The sequence below is a fragment of the Aotus nancymaae genome, unplaced genomic scaffold (genome assembly GCF_030222135.1).
Source record: "Aotus nancymaae isolate 86718 unplaced genomic scaffold, 86718_ANA_hifiasm-v0.15.2.pri h1tg000048l, whole genome shotgun sequence".
In the NCBI taxonomy this organism is placed as follows: domain Eukaryota; kingdom Metazoa; phylum Chordata; class Mammalia; order Primates; family Aotidae; genus Aotus; species Aotus nancymaae.
Window position 1 is genome coordinate 601,983 of NW_026988462.1, and position 22,918 is coordinate 624,900.

A 22,918-nucleotide genomic window follows, 5' to 3' on the forward strand; every position below is an offset into this window, starting at 1 on the left:
GAACTAGGAGTGGAGCCCGAAGATGTGACTGAGCTGCTGCAATCTCATGATCAAACCTGAATGGATGAGGAGTTGCTTCTTATGGATGAGAAAACAAAGTGGTTTCCTGAGATGGAATCTATTCCTGGTAAAGATGCTATAAGCACTGTTGAAACAACAATACATAATTTAGAATATTACGTCAACGTAATTGATAAAGCAGTGGTAGGATTTGATTCTAATTTTAAAAGCTCTAATATAGGTAAAATGCTATCAAATAGCATCACATGCTACAGAGAAATCTTTTATGAAAGGAAGAGTCAGTTGATGCAGCAGACTTCATTGTTGTTGTCTTATTTTAAGAAATTACCACAGCCACCCTGGACATTCAATACTCACCTCCCCAAGCAGTTAGAAGCCATCAACATGGAGGCAAAATTCCCCACAGCAAAACAATTATGACTTGAAGGCTGTGAGGATCATTAGCATTTTTAGAAATAAAGTGTTTTCTTTTCTTTTTTTTTTGCTGTTGTTTTTGAGATGGGGCTTCACTCCTGTCACCCAAGTTGGAATGCAATGGCACCGCCATGGCTCACTGCAACCTTCACCTCCCAGGTTCAAGCGATTCTCCTGCCTCAGCCTCCCAAGTAGCTGGGACTACAGTCACACACCACCATGCCTGGCCAATTTTTATATTTTTGTAGGGATAGGGTTTTGTCATGTTGCCCAGGCTAATCTTGAACTCCAGGGCTCAAGTGATCTGCCGGCCTTGGCCTCCCAAAGTGCTGAAATTACAGGTGTGAGCCACTGCACCCAGCCAGAAATAAAGTTTTTTAAAATTAAGATATGTACTTCCTTCCAGACATAATGCTATTACACCCTTAACAGACTACACTATGGTATAAACATAACTTCTCTGTGTACTAAGAAACCAAACATTTCGCGTGAGTCCCTTTATTTTGATATTCACTCTACTGCAGTGGCCTGGACCTGAACCCCCATCTCCAAGGTCTGCCTGTAATATCCTTTGGATCCTCACTTCAGACAGAGATAAAAACCTCATTCACAGGAATGACGCGTTAGTCACAATTCTGTGCAGACACAAAGGCACACACAGATAAATGCCAACGTTAGGACAAGAGTAGAACAACCTACAGAACAGATAGATTCACGAGGCCTGGTTCCTTTTCTACTCTGATCAAGATGTCTGCCGCTCTTTCAGTTCACAAATTAAGACGGGGGTGATCATCCAGAGCAGGGGCATCCAATCTTTTGGCTTCCCTGGGCCACACTGGAAGAAGAATTATTGTCTCGGGCCACACATAAAATACACTAACAATAGCTGATGAGCTAAAAAATTTTTAAAAATTTTTAATTTTTAAAAATCCTCCCCGCCAAAAAAATCTCATAATGTTTTAAGAAAGTTTACAAATATGCATTGGGCTGCATTCAAAGCCTTCCTGGCCTGCATGTGGCGAATAAGGGCTCCTCCTCCAGAGACAAGAGTAAGTTTTCAGGGTCCGAGGAGATGGTCACAGATGTTTATATGCCTTTCCATAAGCACTGCCTAGACCAGGGCCTCTCAACCTTGGCACTAGTGACATCTAGGTTGGTCATTCTTCTGTATGGGGCTATCCCGTTTATGGCAGGATAGTCAGCAGTTTTCCGGGCCTCTGCTCCCTGCATTCCATTAGTAGCCCACCATTTGTTACAGCCAAATGTCTCCAGACACTGTCAGTGTCCTCTGGGGAGCAAAATGGTCCCCGTGTGAGAACCACCAGTCTAAACTTGTAACACCACAGTGTACTGCAGGGCACCCATGTTACACAAGCCACTGGCATTACTCCTAAAATCCTCCAAGGGCCTCAAAGTTGGGTTGAATAAAGTAGGCAAGAGCAGTAGAGAGGGGTGAGATACTTACATAAGAACAATTAAGCGCTCACAACACACTTCAGCATGCAGGCCACACCCTAGTCACCTCAAATACAGGCTTAGCTTTCCTTAGATTCTAATAGAGGAGAGGAGAGACTTTAAATCAAATATATCAAATTGCAATTTTAATCCATTTTTAATATCTAGAACAATGACTTGGATAAATATTATTGCCTCTTGCAAAAAATAACACACTCACCACCACCGCCGGACTTGGGACGCAGAGGAAGCCGGACCTCAGCCCTCGGGCCCTAAGCGGCTGGTGTCTAAGATCCAACACAGGAGAACTGGTTCTGTCCCCTCAAGCTGCTCTCCACCCAGCAATCAGGAATAACTAACTCCCAACCACCCAGATGCTCATGTGAAGAAAGCTCGGTTTGTCACTGGATCTGGGTTTAGTCCTACAGCTGCCCTTCCGATATAAACCACCCTGAGCAAATCCCTTACTTACTGTCTGTTTATAATGAAGGTGTTACTGCATCTGAAACATGGGGGTTCTACTAGTGATCTCCAAGGGGAGATTTCAACAAGATTACAAACATTCGGTGCCAGGTACCGACAGGCACTCAGCAGGCATCGTCCCGGGCCAACCTACTTTAAAGGTTGGCTTATTGTGTGGCTGAGACAGGAAAGGGGTGGTACAATCTTTTGGCCATGGTGAACCATAAGGGTAATTGTTTCTTTCTTTCTTTCCTTCGAGATGGAGTACTCCCTCTGTAGCCCAGGCTGGAGTGCAGTGGCGTGGTCTTGGCTCACTGCAACCTCTGCCTCCTGGGTTCAAGCGATTCTCTTGCCTCAGCCTCCTCGAGTAGCTGGGACTACAGGCATGCTCCACCACGCCCAGCTAATTTTTTTTTGTATTTTTAGTAGAGATGAGGTTTCACTATGTAGGCCAAGCTGGTCTCAAACTCTTGACCTCAGAAGGGTAATTGCTAGAACCTATCCACTAATTATTTCCCTAACCCCTAATCAGGCAGGGATTCTATTTCGAAAGAGGGTACTTTGCAGTGTTGCTGTGTTTCCTGATGCTTGGTAATTTACCTTAGGTAATTAACACTGATACCTTAGGAATTACCTTAGCTGTTCCTCCCACAATGGAGAGTTTACACCACACAAAACATACACTCCTTGGGAAGGCTATTTCTCAGGAACACATACCTGAGATGCTGACTACTGTGTGGCTTCCTGTGTGCCTTGTCAGGCATTCAGCCATGTACTTCCTTGCACAAGGGGGGAAGTGGCACAAAATATTAAATAGCCAAGCAATTAAATAGTAGGTGCAAAAAGAACCGAAGAACTTCACAGATGTCACTATGAGGTGATGCTTACAACACATTCTAATATGTCTCACCAGGAGGATTACAGGGCTTATACAAAACTGAAGACCAAATGAAGAGCAGCAGCTTCTAGAATAAGGTGTTGAGCTGCACGCTCACTGTATACCCAAAATGTGTCTTTGGTAAACAGTAACAGTACATCTACTCAAATGGTAAAAAGGACCCAAATAGGCCGGGCACAGTGGCTTATGCCTGTAATCCCAACACTTTGGGAGGTCGAGGCAGGCGGATCATGAGGTCTGGAGTTTGAGACCAGCCTGGCCAATATGATGAGATCCCACGTCTACTAAAAATACAAAAAAAAAAAAAAAAAATAGCCAGGCGTGGTGGCGCGAGCCTGTAGTTCTAGCTACTTGGGAAGCTGAGGTAGAAGAATCACTTGAACCTGGGAAGCAGAGGTTGCAGTGAGCTGAGATTGCACCACTGCAGTCCACACTCCAGCCTGGGCAACAAAGCGAGACTCTGTCTCAGAAAGGACCCAAATGAACACAATGCAATCACACAAACTAGACTTCGTCCTGAATTCTCTGAATGGCTGTCCATGGTAGACCTGGTTTCTGATCCAATATGAAGAAGATTAAGAAAAAGTGCCCCTTACACACTTTCAAACAGCTAATAGCTAAACACATTCCTCATGCAAATCCAGTATCAGGCCAGGGAAAGTTTATTTTCTTTGCATAAGGTGTTCAAGTAGGTCATGATGTGTGTACTTTGTAAACTTCCAGCCACTATGTTTCACATCTGCTCTGGAGTCTCTCCCCAACCAGCTCTCTGGAGCCATTTGGCAATGTTCGGAGACAATTTTGATTGCTATTTCTGGAGACCTGTTCTGATATCTCAGTTGGTGGACACCAAGGATGCTGCTAAACATGCTATTACGCATAGGGCAGTCTCCTACAACAAAGAATTATCCAAAATGTTAATACTGCCCAAACAGATAAACCCTGCTCTAGGGCAAAAATAAAAATCATCGCTGTCTATGAGACTTGAAATAATTCAGACTGAGTCTAAGAATTATGCAGGCGATAAGTAAACTTAAAAGATACAGTTGATGACACTATGGACCTAATTATACTTTAGGTCCTATTGTTTTACTCCTTGATTTTAAAAAAGTATGTATTATGAAAGTACATGTTAATTAGCACAAATAATCAAATGTCTGTCCTATCTTCTCATTCTGAAAAGCGTCCAGAACACTGCTCCTAAGCTTGGCTCATAAGGATAGGAATATCATGTGTCTTTTGGTATCGACTTTCCAAACTAGATAGTAATTCTACATTACTGTTCAAAATCTATTCCAAATTCTAGTCCTGGTGCATTTTAAGCTCATTTCAACATCAGACATGGGGGTCAGCTTTTCTGGGAACAAATTCGGGAATCTGTATTTTCACCAAGATTTCCTGGTGATTCTCAAGCATGATAAAGCTTGAGAACCACTGACTTAGACTTTGCTTCTATAAGAAAAAAGCTGCCATTCCCACTTCCTTCTCACTATAAATTAAAGAGTGATAATCAGATAATTCATAGGTAGGAGAGATCAATAGTCCATAGTCACATACGAAACCGTCCTGAAACAACCTACCTAAGATGATACCCCTTTAAAAGTGAGGCCAGTAGAAGAAAGAACATCTCATAAGCTCTGTCATAAGATGTCTTATATCAGAATGGTTTTGCCATTCTTTCCGTATGAATATATTTTAAGCAGCATATTCTACAAGGTACACATTTAAATATGTGCTTTCTGTTTTGTATTCACTAATAAAACATTAACTGTGTTAAGGGGTCATAACCAGGGGATTAACAAAAATTTGATTTTTCAAATAAAAGGGAACACTTTTTTCCTTCTGGATTTTTCTGTAGACCAAGTACCAACTGTAGACTCGGTAGAGACTATCATTTCAGATGACAGCATGTCTCCAGGCAAGACAAAGGGAGAGTAGGGAGCTACAGTAAAAAACGAGCTATTCTTTGCCCAATGCCTGCCATTTTCAGGCATTTTACAAACATTTTCTTTTGCAGCCCTTGCCACCTCCATAAAAGCAGATAATGTCTATTCTGCTCATGAGAAAATTGAGGACCAGATAGGTTAGGTAACCTGTTCAAATTCACAAAGCTAAGAGATGGGTGATCTGAGATTCAAATGCAGGAAGACAAACTCTACTTACTCTTCCCTGACCCCTGCCCGCTCCAGTGTTCACTAACAGCCGGGTAGTGGTTCATGGTAACTTCCTGTGAACATATAACTTGTCATCTCAAATATTTTAAGTGGAAAACACTGCAAAGAGTATTTCATGTCTGACTTTTATGACGCACTCTAAGGTGTGCTATGGCTCATTCATCTTAGCAATTGAATGGAATCGGGTGAGACAACATGTAGGAGCACTCTAAAGCCCTAAAGTATCATACGCATGTAAGGCGTTACGTTATGTATAAAAATAAATTTTACTTTGAGGATCTTTAGCAGGTGGCAACAGATCCTGAGATACTTTTAAATAAGTGGTACCTTGGGATACTGTGAAATCATAACTGATGTTACACTAAGCTGGCTTTTTTTTTTTTTTGAGATGGAGTCTTACTCTGTCACCCAGGCTGGAATGTGCAGTGGCGCGATCTCGGCTCAGGCTCACTGCAACCTCTCCTTCCCAGGTTAAGTGATTCTTCTGTCTCAGCCTCCCAAGTAGCTGGGACTACAGGTGCCTGCCACCACGCCTGGCTAATTTTTTTTTTTTAGTAGAGACTAAGTTTCACCATGTTGGCCAGACTGGTCTCTAACTCTTGACTTCAGGTGATCCACCCGCCTTGGCCTCCCAGACTGCTGGGTTTACAGATGTGACCCACAGTGCCTGGCCTAAATTGGCTTCTTATAGTACATATAAATGATTTCAATAATAAACACGTCATCATTTTGTAACTGACTCCATTAGAGAGGACAGGCCTCCACCTAAGCTGTGGGCATTTCCTGGAGCTCCATTCCAGGCCTAGCCTCTGCTTTGCCATTGTCCCCTTGGAAAGGTTCATCTACTGTGCGGCTTAGGAACGCACCTCTAATTGTTGGGGCATCAACTTAGGTGCTCACTCTGAATCTTATTCCTGCTCTCCAGACATTTCCCTTACATTATAGATATCTCTTGGGCATTTCAAACTTAAATTGGTTAAAATCCCTCTTTTTATCTAGTCCACCTTTTCTCTGGTACAATTCTGCTCTTCTTCCTGTTTTTCCTCCCTCAGTTAATTGCATCAATTATCACTTCTAGAAACCTCAGAATCATCTTCTATTCTGCCCAATACATAGTTTCTAAAGAGGGATTCTAAAGAAGTGGCTCTCGAATGTACCCTCTTCTTTGCCTACTCCTATAAGTTGCCAGAAAAAAACAAAAAAACCCACATGAATAAAACCAACTACCTCTGATGAGATTATGATTCTTCTTTCAACTCCTTCAGTGAATCTCAGTTTAGGGAATGCCACCCAATCTCCTTGGAATGGTCGTGGGTCATCTTGCCCCTAAGAGACTAATTTCATCTTCCAAAGGGAACTTTGTTGCCATACCCATCACCCTCATAAGCCAATCTGCTCTTCCTTAAACACTTGGGACTTCTTCATACTTCTATGCCTCGTTTATTTCATTCCCCCTCTTCTTCTCCATTATCAGTACAGAGTACAGTTTCTGCAGCCTGCTATCTCTAGGCCAACTGTTTCCATCTGAAATGCCTTCTCCCGCTTGCAAACTCAATTCATCCTTAAAGTCATAGCACGAGCTATAAACACTGAGTAACTGTTGACAATTTCTCCACTTTCTTCACCTCAGCCCTAGAATCCCTCTACTTCATACATACTTCTATTATCATTCTCATCACAGTATACTGTAATCAATCATTTACATTATCCTCAGGTGACAATGGGCTCAATGACTGCAGGGATATTTGTTTCCTTTGAATTGCCAGAATTCAGTGTCTGTCATATAAAAGATGATCCACCAATGTAAGATGAAGACTGACTACCATGACTACCATTAAATGCTAGGCTTTATGTCCATTTTCTAAAAGTCATGTCTAGTAAGATAGGAAATACACTTCTTTTCCCAGTGTTCACTGAGGTGTGCTTGACAAATGAAATGCAGATTCTTAACCAAAGAGCTATGCCCTATGATCTGTGCTGTTGAATCAGGTTTTGTATCAGTAAAAGAAACAAATAATAAAGCTAACAGATCTACAATTCTCTCTGCCACTATATGAGCCTATGCATAACCCATCTCAGCACTCATCATGTTTTTATGGTATCAGTTTGTCTGTCTTCACGAGTCAGTATGCTACTTAAGGGTAGAGACCAAGTCATGTTCATCTAACTCATTTCCTAGCACATGGTATAGCAGGCAGGCAGGCAGGCAACTATTTCTTTTAAATTTTTGTTCAGAATGTATCACACTGCAATACTAACAACCAAACTTTTATATTATATAGAGTGTGCCAATTTCAAAAGAATAAAAACTTATTTATATTCCCAAAGTTCATTCTTAGATTGGTTACATGGCATATGGAAGACATATTACCATGAAAACAATGTTCAAAATTAAGATTACATTTATATTCCATTTCATAAAATCTTATTCTACCCACATTTTGCTTGAAATTTTGTATATATAGAGGCGAATGCAGGAAGGAATGCTATAGATTTTCTTAGCGCTATAAGATGTATCTGAACATCAGAAAACTTCATCAGCCCTCCACAAAGTGTGTGCTCTGTGACCACCACTTGCTTCCTATTGTTGGACTAGAAAAGGGTCACAAGAGTGTGACCTTGTGGGAAGGAAGCCCTGTGGAGCTGCGGGTAAACACTCTCTAAAGGCTCTGGTTTCTATGCCAGACACTTTCCATCCCTTTCTCTTTTCCTCATCCAAAGAAAGTAGGGACCAATGCAGCTTGGGTTAGGCAGGTAAGACCCAAGGGGCAATTTAGCCAGATGACCCACAAGAACAGCACAAGCAGAGACGCTACCCTCACAGGACTCAGAGCGGCTGCAAAGGCGGCCGGGGCAGGTGGAGTGTGACAGCACAAGTGCACAGGAAATCCAGTAAGCCATCATGTCACTTCTGAAACCCCACTGACACAGAGAAAGGGATGGGATCCAGAGAAGAGATAACTGAAGTCAGACATGTAAGTTGAGGAACTGCTCATGGAATTACGAGGTATAGAAGGTGGAAGATGTTCTCAAAGTTTATTTTTAGGAGATAATACACAACCCAAAATGCATGACATCATTTATTTCTCAAGAGTCTAGATAAAGAAAAACAATAACAAACTTAATTCTTTTCATTTTTCAATTACTTAAATTTCAAACAAACGGGAGTCTGCTCTATTAAAATTCGATGTCTGCAAGTGAATTTTCAGAAGCAGGAGAACTTTTTGATGACGTTCACATATCTATAAATATGAATGATGCAAATTTCAAGTCCTATGATATCAGATGACAAGATACAGCCCAAGCTTCAGCTCTTGCTAATTAAACGAATCAATTAAGAGACTACAGTTGCAACTGTGTAGCTGCTGTTCTGTAGTAGCAATAACAACCCCACGGGGAGGTCTTTTACTACATTAAAATGCTGTCCTCCACAACTCCATCTGATATTATTAGAAACAGTTATTTGTGTCTTGCTGTCATATTAGTAGCAAAGGCAAATTATGGAAATATGCAGACCAGAATGGTCCCAGTATGAGATCAGGTTGGGTTTTCAGCCTCCAAGGGAACAATTGCTGAAATTCCTAAGTTCCCCAAAGTTCTTTAATGGAACTGATAAATCTATCAGCACAGCATCCATTTAGAAGCTAGGTAAGGGTCACATATTTACATACCTTCCTGCTAAGCTGATACAATTCAACTAGATGAATTATCATATTAAGTTTACCCTCCTGAGTTAAACTGATGGAGTTCAAAATTGTTTTCGATGGTTGTCATTAATCGCTGTTACTTCATAAGTGCTTACTTTGAAATCTAATTGTGCTGGTGTATCAAGGGTCATATTAATAGCATTCTTAATGGTAAATCTTTGTAAAACACGTTTATTCTACTAATATTATCACTCAAGCTTTCAAGAGTAATAAGAAATAAAGTATATTTATTATCAATAAAAACTTAATTTAAAATGTACAATTTGAGATTTAAATTAGCTTTAAGAACTTTGGCATCATTTGGTTTCATTAGATCTCTGGCTAAGCTTCAAAGATGTAGAGAACTTGATAGTTTCTCAAGAGTCCTTGGGTAAATGCCAATACCGCAGCCATGAAGAAGCTGTTCAGCGAAATCTAAGCTTATTTTCCCTTTCATACAAGCATTGTTTTCATAAGGGAAAAAAAGCCGGCCTCACTGAGATATGTTTGTCTTAATATTACAGTATTTTTAAAAGTAAATATAAATAATTAAATAAAAATGTGCAATAAAATGGTAACTTCATTCTTAAAGCAATAACAAAATATTTATTCTTATTGTGAAGCACAGCTCAAGTAAGGAATTCTGGTTAAGTCAAACACCAGCTCTCTTCCATTTCTTTGTAAGCTTATACTATCTGATGTACACGGACTCACAGCTTCACCAAAAATATGCAAACAAAACAAACAAAACCCAGACAATTTGCAATTTGAAATGGGCACACATATTCTGGAAAAATTCCATGATCTGCAGCTTACCAACTAAGTGTATGGTATGGACTCAATGTCCAAATTCATATGCTGAATGGCTAACCCTCAATGTGACAGTACTGGAGATGAAGCCTTTCAGAGGTAATTAGAGGAGGTCATGAGGTTGGGGCCCCATGATGGAATTAGCACCCTTAACAGGAAGGGAGATCAGAGTTTGCACTCTCTCTCTGCTAAGGGGTAAGAGGCATCTGCCTGCAGCCTAGGAAGAGGGCTCTCACCAGGAACTGAATCTGCTGGCACCTTGATCTTAGACTTTCCAAGTTCTAGAACTGTGAGAAATAAACATCTGTTGTTGAAGCCACCCATTCAATGGTGTTTCATTATGGCAGCCTGAGCAGTTGTACTTAGCAGTTACTGCACAGAGCTCCCTGGATTCCACAGTCAAGCAATTTGTTCTTAAAGTACCCTGATGGTTAACAGCCTATCTTTAAAGTCGGAGAGGACGGGTTTTGCATCCTGGTTCTACCAATTATTACCATAAGATAGTTATTTAACCTTTCTATGCTCACTTTTGTCTTCTGAAAATTAGGCATACCTATTCATCACTGTTTCTGCATTTTTTAATATGGGGTACGAACTCTAGTCATCCAGGTGATGATAATCGGTATGAAAATACTACGGAAATAAATAGTAATACTCAAGTGAGACCTAAGAAGTAATGTTCTGTTTGTAAAATGTATTTTTAGGAAGTCGCCAAGTCACTTTTTTAGCTTTACATGTGTCAGATATACTTTCAGATCCATATAGCGTACTGCATTGAACAGTGTCAACCCAAAATTCTTATCTACCCAGAACCTCAGAGTGTGACCTTATTAGGAAATAGGGTCTTTGGGGTCGTAACGAGTTAAATGAGGTTGCACTGGATTAGGGTGAGCCCTAAATCTGATGACTGGTGGTGCTGGATTTATGTGAATGAACACACACAGTCATAGGGAAGAAGGCCATGTGACAGCAGAAGAGGAGACTGGAATTACATAGCTACAAGCCAAGGAATGCGAAGATTGCCAGCAGCTACTAGAAACCAGGAGAGAAGCACAGAACAGACCCTCCCCGAGAGCCTCTAAGGAGGCACCAATCCTGCCCACACCTTGATTTTAGATTTCTGGCTCCCAGAACTGTGAGGGAATCCATTCCTATGATTTTAAGCCAACCAGTTTTTGCTAATTTGTTGCACAGCCCCAGGAAACTAACACAGAATCTTGTGTATTACAGTTTGGGTGTAGCAGAATCATGAAACAGATAGATACCAAACAGAAAATGTGGTGTCCTGAGTACATGCATGTACACCCAGGTCAAATGTACTCTGCTGGGTCATAAAGGCACAAATTTTATCTGAATGTCCCATTCTATTAATTTGAAAACTTTCCCTTCATTATACAAAAAAAACTAGCTAACGATTTTAATTTTTTAATCTTCATTTTTAAAAATTTTTTTGGGATGCGGTCTCACTCTGTTGCCCAGGCTGGAGTGAAGTAGGGTCATCATACCTCACTGTAGCCCTGAACTCCTGGGCTCAAGCTATCCTTACTTCTGAGTAGCTGGGACTACAGGTGTGAGTCACCACACTCCACTATTTTGTGTGTGTCTGTGTTTAGAGATGAAGTCTCACTGTTGCCCAGGCTGGTCTTGAACTCCTGGGCTCAAGTGAGCCTCCTGCCTTAGCCTCCTGAGTAGCTGGGATTACAGGCATGAGCCACCATGCTTGGCCACAATTTTTAAATCAAGTTCAAACAGCGTAACAGAAAAAAGACCTTATGCTTGGATTGAAAGTTTATGAGCGAAAAGACTAAAAAGTAGACAGAATAAACCTACTGAATCTATACCTTTTATATAAATCTGAAATCTATATAAGTGGACATGGGGTTCTAGAAACAAAAGGTGGCCCTCCATGTTCCCAGACTATGTATTAGGTAAGTTGGGCTATGCATCAGCAATAAGTCAACACTGAGATCTCAGTCTACTAGAGCTTGCAGGTGGCAGTGCTCACCGCCGCTCTTCACCAGGAACTCATGCCGACAGGAACATCAACGTCACATCACACACAACCTCCAAGGGGGGCGCAGTAGGGAACTAGAGGGTTCACACTTGCTCTTAGCTATCTTTGTTTTTTTTTTTTTTTTTTTTGAAAGAAAGAAAAAGAATAAAGAAGAGGAGGAAAAAGGAAGAGAAAGAGAGAGAGAATGGGAGTATTGCTTTCTTGCCCAGGCTAGAATGCAGTTTAGTAATGGGTATTGAAAACCTCTTTTATACCAATAATTATACTTGATGTAAACAGGAAGGAATAAGGGAAGAAAATAACAAACGAACAGCCAACCAATATTTCATTTAAACCTATGAAGTGCTATGTGATTACTGAGGAGTGATTTACTTCCAATTATGTAGTCACTTATGGAATAGGAGTGAGGTGGTAATGTATGTTTTATGTATTTGAAGTGGAGAGTTCTATAAATGTTTATTAAGTTTACTTGTTCCGGGTCTGAGTTCAAGTCCTGGATGTCCTTGTTAATTTTCTGTCTCGTTGATCTATAAAATCGTTAGCTCTTCTTGTTACATTGATCCTTTTGCCATTATGTAATGTCCTTCTTTGCCTCTTTTGTTCTTTGTTACTTTAAAGTCTACTTTATCAGAGGAGAGAATTGCATCTCCTGCTTTTTATTTGTTTATTTTTACTCTCTGATTGGTTGATAAATCTTCCTCCTTCTCTTTGTTTTGAGTCTTTGTGTATCGTTGCATGTGAGATGGGTCTGGATGCAGCATAGCAATGGGTTTTGGCTTTTTATCCGATTAGAATATATATAACTTTAATACTAGCATTTGATGCTAGCTGGCTGTTTTGCCCATTAGTTAGTGTAAATTTTTCGTTGTGTTAATGTTCTTTTCTTTTTGATATATTTTTGGAAAGGCTGATATTGGTTGTTCCTTTATATGTATAGTGCTTCTTTCAGAAGCTCTTGTAAAGCAGGCCTGGTGGTGGTGAACTCTCTAAGTACTTGTTTGTTCACAAAGGATTTAATTTTTCCTTCGATTATAAAGCTTAGTTTGGCTGGATAGGAAATTCTGGGTTGAAAGTTCTTTTCTTTAAGGATGTTAAATATTGGTCCCCACTCTTTTCTGGCTTGTAGGGTTTCTGCTGAGAGATCTGCTGTAAGTCTGATAGGTTTCCCTTTATGGGTAACCTGACCTTTCTCTCTGGCTGCCCTTAGTATTTTCTCCTTCATTTCAACCCTAATAAATCTGGCAATTATGTGCCTTGGGGTTGGTCTTCTTGAAGAATATCTTTGTGGTGTTCTCTGTATTACCTGGAGTTGAATATTACCCTGCCTTGCCAGGTTGGGAAAATTTTCCTGAATGATATCCTGAAGAGTATTTTCCAACTTGGATTCATTCTCTTCATCACATTCAGGTACACCTATCAAACGTAAATTAGGTCTTTTCACATAGTCCCATATTTCCTGAAGACTTTGCTCATTCCTTTTCATCCTTTTTTCTCCAATCTTGTCTTCTCGTTTCATTTCACTGAGCTGGTTCTCAACTTCTGATGTCCTTTCTTCCACTTGATCAATTCGACTGTTTGTTTAAACTTGTGCATGCTTCGCGAAGTTCTCGTGTTGTGTTTTTCAGCTCCATCAATTCACTTATATTCCTCTCTAAATTGTCCATTCTCGTTAACATTTCGTCAAACCTTTTTTCAAGGTTCTTAGTTTCTTTGCATTGGGTTAGAACAAGTTCTTTTAATTCACAGAAGTTTCTTATCACCCACGTTTTGAAGCCTGCTTCTGTTATTGGAACACACGTGTAATCTATTAAGCCTTGTTCCGTTACTGATGAGGAATTGCAATCCCCTGTAGAGGGAGAGGCATTCTGATTTTGAGTATTCTCTGCCTTTTTACGCTGATTTCTTCCCTTCATTATATATTTATCCGTCTGTTGTCTTTGTAATTACCAACTTTCTAACTAGGTCTCTGAGCAGACGTCCAACTTGTTGATTCCCAGCGCCGAAATCTGAGCAGTCCACTGTGCCGGCCAAAATAGCGGTGTTAAGATTGATGGTGCTTTTCTGCCCGGGAATATCCGGACTCTGCACCAAAAACTGGCGCACTAAGGCACCAGCAAAACCGCCGCGCTGGCCACAAGAGTCACCCTGGCGACACGTCGGGCTTCTCTGCTGGGAATCTCCTGGTCCGTGAGCAACAAATATTCGTCTGAAAGTGTGGCGTCCTCTCGTTCTCTGCGCTTTCACTGGGAGCTAGGAGCCCAAGCTGCTAGTGATCAGCCATCTTGGATCTCTCTCTCAAGAAAGTGGTCAAAGCTATCTTTGACCAAAAGTGACACACATCACTACCAGGAGACACTTCACCCCCAGGCCTCTTGCAGTTTTCTACTTCTTGTGAGCCAGACACTAATTGTTCTTTGCTCTGAACTATCTTTTCAAAGATGTTTGTACATAAATGGCCTTACTAGAGGGTCTCCCTCCAGATCAAAGGGCAAGTGTGATTACGACACATTATAAAAACACTCAGGTTCTCTAAATTCAGAGCTCCTCTCCTATAGTAACCCATTATGTGTGCAGGCATCTCTCTTTGCATTGCCCTGGGGAAACTGGGTTCAGGGAAATGGTACAAAGACAATGATACCCTGACCACTGCTACTGCTGCAATAAACTGTCCTTCGTGTCTGATCCTGGAGTCTCATGTTTTCTATCAGCACCCATGAAATGTTGCAGGCTGATCTGTCACGCTGCAAGTAGGGTAAATCTCAGAACCTTCACAGTTGTTGACAGTCACTTCCATTCATAGCTCATAGAAAAGTGGAGGGAGGGGAAGAGGGGAAGAGGGGAGGGAGGGGAAGAGGGGAAGAGGGGAGGGAGGGGAAGAGGGGAGGGAGGGGAAGAGGGGAGGGAGGGGAAGAGGGGAGGGAGGGGAAGAGCAGAGAGATAGAGGAAAAGGAGAGAGAGGAAGAGGAGAGAGAGGAAGAGAGAGGAAGAGGAGAGAGGGAAAGAGGAAAGGAAAAAGTGAGAGGAAGAGGAGAGAGGAAGAAGAGGAGAGGCAGAGGAAAAGGAGAGAGAGGGGAAGAGGGGGAGAGAGAGAGGATGAAGAGAGAGAGAGAGAGGAAGAGGAGAGAGAGGAAGGAATCCAGGATAAGGCTAGTTCAAGTTGCCATTTTCTGAGAGAGGAAAACTGAGGGAAAAACTTTTCGAGGTCAGTTTTCAATATGTGAAGTTTGAAAAACCAATTAGAATTCCAGTAGAGATGCTACGTAGCAGAGACAGCATGAGTGGACTTCCCGCCACGAGCACTGAAGGGTAAAAGCAGTCCTCTCCATCCACGTAATGTAGCTCTGTGTGGCCTTTAAAAAGGCTGAGATCGATTTTATGGACTGACACAGAAGGTGTCCAAGATCTATTACTGCATGAAAAGATGCATAATTTTCAGGAAGACTATCTATTGCTAATAACTTAAAAACCTCTAGGGGTAGGATATATGCTTCTGTGATGGTTAATTTTATATGTCAACCTGATAAGGCCACAGTACCCAGATGTTAGGTCAAACATTGAGATGTTTCATTGAAGGTATTTTTAGATGAAATGAACACTGAAGTCAGTAGACTCAGAGTAAAGCAGATCACCCTCCATAGTGGGGTTGGCCTCATCCAACCCGTTGAAGGCCTTAAGAGAAAAAGACAGATTTCTCCAAGCAAGGAACACTTCAGCCAGTGGACTGCCTTTGGACTTGAACTGCAACTCTCCCCTGGGTCTCCAGCCTGCTGATCTGCCCTGCGGATTTTGGCTTGCCGCAATGGCTTGGGCCAACTCCTCACATCTCTCCATCTTTCCCTTTCTCTCTACACATATGCACACATCTTGTTGATTCTGTTTCTCTGGAGAACCTTGACTAATGCAACATCTTATGACATACATTTGAATTGTATTTAAAATTTCTTTACAATAAGTATGTATTACTTTACTAATCAGAAAAACAAGAATAGTCACAAGACTTAGTTCCAATACTTAAAATTTAGGCTACATTGACCAAGTGCCTATACATATACTTTATGTACACAAATTATATACACATCTCTATACATATATAAACAATAAAGCATTCAGTAAACATACATTGTTATTAACATCCCTCCTATCTCAATGGCTGCAAAATCCCTACTATTTTCATGCAAGCCGCACACCTCTCTGTTTTTCTCACTAAACTCAGAGTTATCTGAAATGCCCAATATAAGTCCATATCCTGAACAAGGTACCAAAGGACATGAACAGACATTTCACACGTTAGAAATGGTATCTAGTGGATGAATACATGGAGACATATTCAACTACAATAGCAATAAACAGAAAAATGAAAATTAAAACAATAAGGTACCTTTTTAAACAAATTCATTTGAAAATTATAGTAGCTAATACTACTAATTATAAACTTTAAGTAACGTTATAATTAGGTAAGAGTGTGAAGTGGTGTTCTAATGTATGATGTGTGGTGTTCTAAAGAGACATAAAATAACTGGCAACATGTGTAATAAACCACAAAACTACTTATGACTTTGATTCTACTTGGGAGAAAATGTATCATGTATGTTTAAAAATATCTCATCCACATTTGAAACTAATTCCAGGCCAGGCATGGTGGCTCCCACCTGTAATCCCAGCACTTTGGAAGGCTAAGATGGACGGATCACTTGAGGCCAGTTTGAGACCAGCCTGGCCAACATGGTGAAACCCTATCTCTTGAAAAAAACATACAAAAATTAGCTGAGCATGGTGGCGTGCACCTGTAATCCTGGCTACTCAGGTGAGGCACGAGAATTGCTTGAAGCCAGGAGGTAGAGGTTGCAGTGAGCTGAGATAGTGCCATTGCACTCCAGCCTGGGCAACCAAGTGAGACTCTGTCTCAAAATAATAATAATAATTCCAAACACCAAAATAAAGTAAAATACACATGAAGTTGTTCCCTAGAATATCATCTGTAATGGCAAAAATAGTAGAGGTAATTTCAATACCTAGTAGTAATGAAACCAAGTTCAAACAACATGAGCTATAACTAGCTAGACATCTTTTTTTCTCTGTGAATTAACAGAATATATAAAGAATGATTTCCTACTTACCACTGTACCAAGAAACTGGATGTTCATGCTTCCACCTGCTTCTCGAGAAAGACACTAAAACAAAAAAGAGATATAAAATGAACTTGTATCCACAAAACTTGTATGCAATGTTCACAATAGCCAAAAAACCCAAATGTCCATCAACTGATGGATGGGTAAACAAAATACAGTATAGCCATACAGTTGGAATATTATTTGGCCATAAGAAGGAATGAAGTACTGATACAGGCTACGGCAGAAGGTGGTCACAAAGGATCACGTGTTATATGATTCCACTTAATAAGAAAAGTCCAGAATGGTCAAATCCATGGAGATGGAAAGTAGACTCGTAAGTGCCTCCAGGAGGAGGGCTGGAACGACATGGAGATGATTGCTAATTGGCGTGGGGTTTGTCAAGGGTGTAAACTCGGTCTAAAATTGTGGTGATGCTGGAACCACCCTGTGAACTGACTGCAAACCACTGAACTGTAACTTTAAATGGGTGAATTGTATGGTGTGTGAATTATACCTCAATAAAACGGCTATAAAAATCAATCAGGATTTGTTTAAAATAACAATGCAATTCTTCTATGTCCAGAGAGTAGCGAAATAACCTCTTTATTATTCATTTATTTATAAATAAAATTTGTTTAAAGCAAATACGTCACTTGCGTGTATCTTACTTGTTTAAATTTTAATTAAAAGTAAATACTATGATTATAAAGATTTTAGTTAAATGTAAATACTACCACTACTAAAAATGGGTGACTAAATAGTACAGTGGAAGCAGACTACACTTCGAGCTCATTCTCACCTATGAAACTGCTCTATTTAATACTAACGTATTCCTCAGAATTCTTTCTCTTCTGTGCTATTCAGAGAGGGCTCAGCGACTTCAAAGACTTCACACACAAATAAAGCAGTTCTAACTAAGCCAACATGATTTTTTAAGTTATTAGTATTAGAGTATTAGTGGCTTTCACTCAACTACATGCCATGAGCATTAGGATACAGATAGATCCTAATTTCATTCCTTTTTACAGAAGTGGAGGTTTACCAACTCTGATCTCTATGATCACAAAAATAATAGAACCCAGAATGAACCTCTAGAAATCAAGCTGAATCCTTGGTTCCTTGAAAAAAGGAGGCTAGATCAATAAGACAGACAGTGGTTTAATACAAAATGGTTTCCACTACCTGCAAATACTGCCAAGTGAATTGACACAATGGTAATCTAACTAGCATAATCAAGGCAATGTGGTATGGAGTAGAAAAAAAAAATCAGTATGACACCATTTTGACTCCTTTTTTTTTTTTTTTTTGAGATGGAGTTTTGCTCTTGTCGCCCAGGCTGGAGTGCAGTGGTGCTATCTCAGCTCACCGCAACCTCCACCTCTCAGGTTCAAACGATTCTCCTGCCTCAGCCTCCTGAGTAGCTGGGATTACAGGCACCGGCCACCATGCCTGGCTGATTTTTATATTTTTAGTAGAGATGGGGTTTCACCATGTTGGCCAGGCTGGTCTCAAACTCCTGGCCTCAGGTGATCCACTCGCCTAGGCTCCCAAAGTGCTGAGATTACAGGTGTGAGCCACTGCACCTGGCCAACCCATTTCACTTCTAAGAATTTATCCTGAGGAAAAAACATAAGGGTATGCAGAAAAATAAAGCTGAACAAATATCACAGTGTAGTTTATAGAACTGAACGATGGCAAGCAATCTAAATGGCTGGAAAGACGCTGGTTAAGTAAATTATGGTATATATCCAACCTGCCATTTAAAAAGTTAAAGACATGAAAAATGCTTATAGTATATTCTAAGTGCAAGAAGAACAAAACAATATGTTTGGAACAAGTAAAAAAAATTATGTTATAGAAAAAATTCTAGAATTAGTGCACATAAAACAACTATTATTTCTAGGCAAAAATATTAGTTGACTTTTGTTTTCACTTATCTGTTTTCCTATTCTTTTATATGCACATGTTGAACTTAATAAAGGCAAAAAGAGACAGAAAACAAAACAGAATAAAACAGACTCCTTTCCTGTGTCTTAGGGAGACTTGATTAAGAACTGAGGGTCAATTCCTAGGTTTTGACACTGGTACTTCTATATTGGTCATCCATCTAATCATCCATCTACCTCTTTTTTTTTTTTGTTAGATGAAAAGTTTATTCACAACAGCAAATGCAAAAAGAAGGGGAAAAATGCAGGTTTTTTTTTTTTTAATTGCATTTTAGGTTTTGGGGTACACGTGAAAAAAATGAAAGGTTGTTGCATAGGTGCACACGTGGCAGTGTGGTTTGCTGCCTTCCTCCCCTTCACCTATATCTGACATTTCTCCCCATGCTATCCCTCCCCAACTCCCCACCCCCCCGCTGTCCCCCCCACTCCCCCCCAACAGACCCCAGTGTATAGTGCTCCTCTCCCTGTGTCCATGTGTTCCATTACTGGGCATATATCCAAAGGATTATAAATCGTTCTACTATAAGGACACATGCACACGAATGTTCACTGCAGCACAGTTTACAATAGCAAAGACCTGGAACCAACCCAAATGCCCATCGATGATAGACTGGACAGGAAAAATGTGGCACATATACACCATGGAATATTATGCAGCCATAAAAAACGATGAGTTCGCGTCCTTTGTAGGGACGTGGATGAACCTGGAAACCATCATTCTCAGCAAACTGATACAAGAACACAAAATCAAACATCACATGTTCTCACTCATAGGCGGGTGTTTTTTCTTTTTTTCTTTTGGTTTTGTTTTTATTGTGGTTGGCTTAGTATTTCCTTAATTCTCCTCCTGTGGCATGACAGTCATTTTTAACTCCTGCATGTATCAATACCACAGCTTTTTAAAAAATATTTAGCAAGCTTACAAAACCAATATGATATCATAGCTAATAGAGCTTAGTAAATTAGAAAAGCAAATAGAGACTAAGGAAAAAAAGTAGGAATTCAGATACCAACCATGGGGGCCAGTCCTGTTTATGTGACTGAACTTCTAACGTGGCCCTGGACTTCCTGACAGCCAGACAAAAGGCTGGTAAGTCTAAACACACCAAATGAAAGAAGAGGGAGAAAACCTCAGTATTTCCTCATATGAAACAACCATTTTCCAATTATAAATTATATACTGAATTTTTCACTGGGATTGCAGTTAAGAGACCTGTTTTATCAGTGAACATTACACTTGGCAACATTTTTATAGCAAACATATGGTCATTTCATAAAATGGTATTTGATTAAATATTTAGTGTAATTTAGTGAAGGTGATTCTATAAGTCAAGTTTAGATGTTAAACTCTAGTATCTAATATGTTTTAATTACAGTTTTAAATTATCAAAAGTAGTGAGTACCTCATTTTCCCTAAATGAAACTTTTGTCAGTCAGGCTTTTGTAAAGAGGTGGATGATAGAAAAATTAGATCATACTTTCTGACCAGTGATTGAAACACACATTTCTATGCTGACTGTGCATTAAAGAAAGCTCCAAATGTTTTGTACACCAAACGAACAGGTGGATACATGGATCTTTTCTTGTAACAGTTGATGAACAATCTATAATTCTCCTTTGGATGGGCATTTGTTAGCAAAGCCAATAATTTTGTAAGGAGAAAAATTACAGATCTGACCCAAAACTTTAATAAGCTATAAAGGTTGACAACCTCACTTGGTAAAAAGTAGTTTTGGCTTAGTAGCTCTTTTTTTTTTTTTTAATTGCATTTTAGGTTTTGGGGTACATGTGAAGAACATGCAAGATTGTTGCATAGGTGCATACGTGGCAGTGCGATTTGCTGCTTTCCTCCCCTTCACCTATATCTGGCATTTCTCCCCATGCTATCTCTCCCCATCTCCATCTCTCATCTCTATCTCTTAACTGTGTTGGGTACTGCTGGCTGAATTAAGACCCACCTTCCAGGAGACTAAAGGAAAAACAGCAGAATTATTTGAAAAATAAGTATAATTCAGTATGATAAATGCATAGTACAAAATGTACAAAGAATTATGGGATAAGGGGATAGAGCGACTAAAAGAGCAGAAAGGTTACAGAAGACATTAGACAGGTTAAGACAGACAGGGAAGCTGGATATTTAAAAATGAACAGGGGCCAGGTGTGGTGGGTCACACTTGTAATCCCAGCACTTTGGGAGGCTAAGGTGGGTGGATCATTTGAGTTCAGGAGTTTGGGACCAGTTTGGCCAACATGGCGAAACCCCGACTCTACTAAAGATATAAAAATTATAAGGGTTTGGGGGTGGGTGAGTGTAGTCCCAGCTACTTGGGAGGCTGAGGCAGGAGAATTGCTTGAACCTGAGAGGTGGAGGTTGCAGTGAGCCAAGGTGGTGCCACAGCAAGATTGTTTCAAAAACAAAAAAACATGAACAGGATTCAGCCATTATGGAAAACAGTATGGAGGTTTCTCAGCACATTAAAAGTGTAACTACCATATGATCCAGCAATCCCACTACTGCATATACACACAGGCACACAGACACAGACACATACACACACACACAAAGGAAAGACATCAATATGTCAAGGAGATATCTGCACCCCCATGTTTATTGCAGCACTATTCATGATGGCTAAGACACGAAATCAACGTAAGTGTCCATCCATGGACCACTGGATAAAGAGAATGTGGTATATACGCACAATGCAATATGATTTAGCCTTAATAAAGAAGAAAATCCTGCCATTTGCAACAACATGGATGAAGCTGGAGGACATTATGTTAAGTAAAACAAGCCAAGTACAGAGAGACATACCATATGACCTCACTTACATGTAGAATCTAAAAATGTCAAACTCATAGAAGTAGAAAATAGAATGGTGGAGGGGGGTTGGGGAAATAATAGTCAAAACCCACAAAATTTCAGCTATAAAGGAGGAATAGGTTCAAGAAAGCTATTGTACAATATGGTAACTACAGTTAATGACAATGTATTATTAACCTATTCTTGAACATTTCTGAGAGTAGATTTAAAGTATGTGAGGTAATACACATGTTAATTAGCTCAATTTAGCCAATCCACAGTGTATTCACTGTTTGAAGTGTACACACAGTGTATTCACTGAATTGTGTACTTCAAAACATGTTGTACATGTGCTAGAGTTTGAAAATCTGTCTCCTCCAAATCTCATGTTGAAATGTGATCCCAAAAGTTGGAGGCTGGGCCTAATGGTGGGGTGTCTGGGTCATCAGGAAGGATCCCTCGTGAATAGATTAACACCCTCCCTGAGGGCGAGTTCTCCCTCTTAGTTCCTGAGAGTCCTGGTTGTTAAAGAGAGTCTGGCACCTCCCTCTCCTCTCTCACTCTGTGACCTCCACACACCAGCTCCCCTTTGCCTCCCACCATGAGTAGAAGCAGCCTGAGGTCCTCGCCAGAGGCCCAATCTTGAACTTTTCTAGACATCAGAATCATGAGCCAAATAAACTTTTTCTCTTTATAAATTACCCAGTCTCGGGTATTCCATTGTAGCAACACAAAAGACACCAAGATAGCATGACAAATATAACCAAATTTATCAATTAAAAAACAAATTAAAAAATTTTTAAATGAGCAGGAATTCTCTAACAGAAAAGTGAAAAATGGCCGGGGGCGGTGGCGCACACGTATAATCCCAGCACTTTGGAAGACCAAGGCAGGCAGATTGCTTGAGGTCAGAAGTTTGAGACCAGCCTGGTTAACATGGTGAAACCTGTTTCTTCTAAAAACACAAAAATTTGCCAGGCATGGTGGTGTGCGCCTGTAATCCCACTACTCAGGAGGCTGAAGCAGGATAATCGCTTGAACCCAGGAGGCAGAGGTTGCAGTGAGCCAAGATCGCACCACCGCACTGCAGCCTAGGAGACAGAGCGAGACTGTCCAAAAAAAAA

At 40.4% G+C, this 22,918-nt stretch overlaps 1 protein-coding gene across 4 annotated transcripts in view; it reads right to left on the reverse strand.

Moving 5' to 3' along the window:
• Window positions 1-22,918, reverse strand: part of PCCA (propionyl-CoA carboxylase subunit alpha) — a 433,326-nt gene that overhangs the window by 73,704 nt on the left and 336,704 nt on the right. For all 4 annotated transcript variants that reach the window (XM_064362172.1, XM_064362171.1, XM_064362174.1 and 1 more), the window contains one exon: window positions 17,052-17,105. In XM_064362172.1, the coding sequence (XP_064218242.1) occupies window positions 17,052-17,105 (54 nt within the window). The remainder of the gene's footprint in view (window positions 1-17,051; window positions 17,106-22,918) is intronic.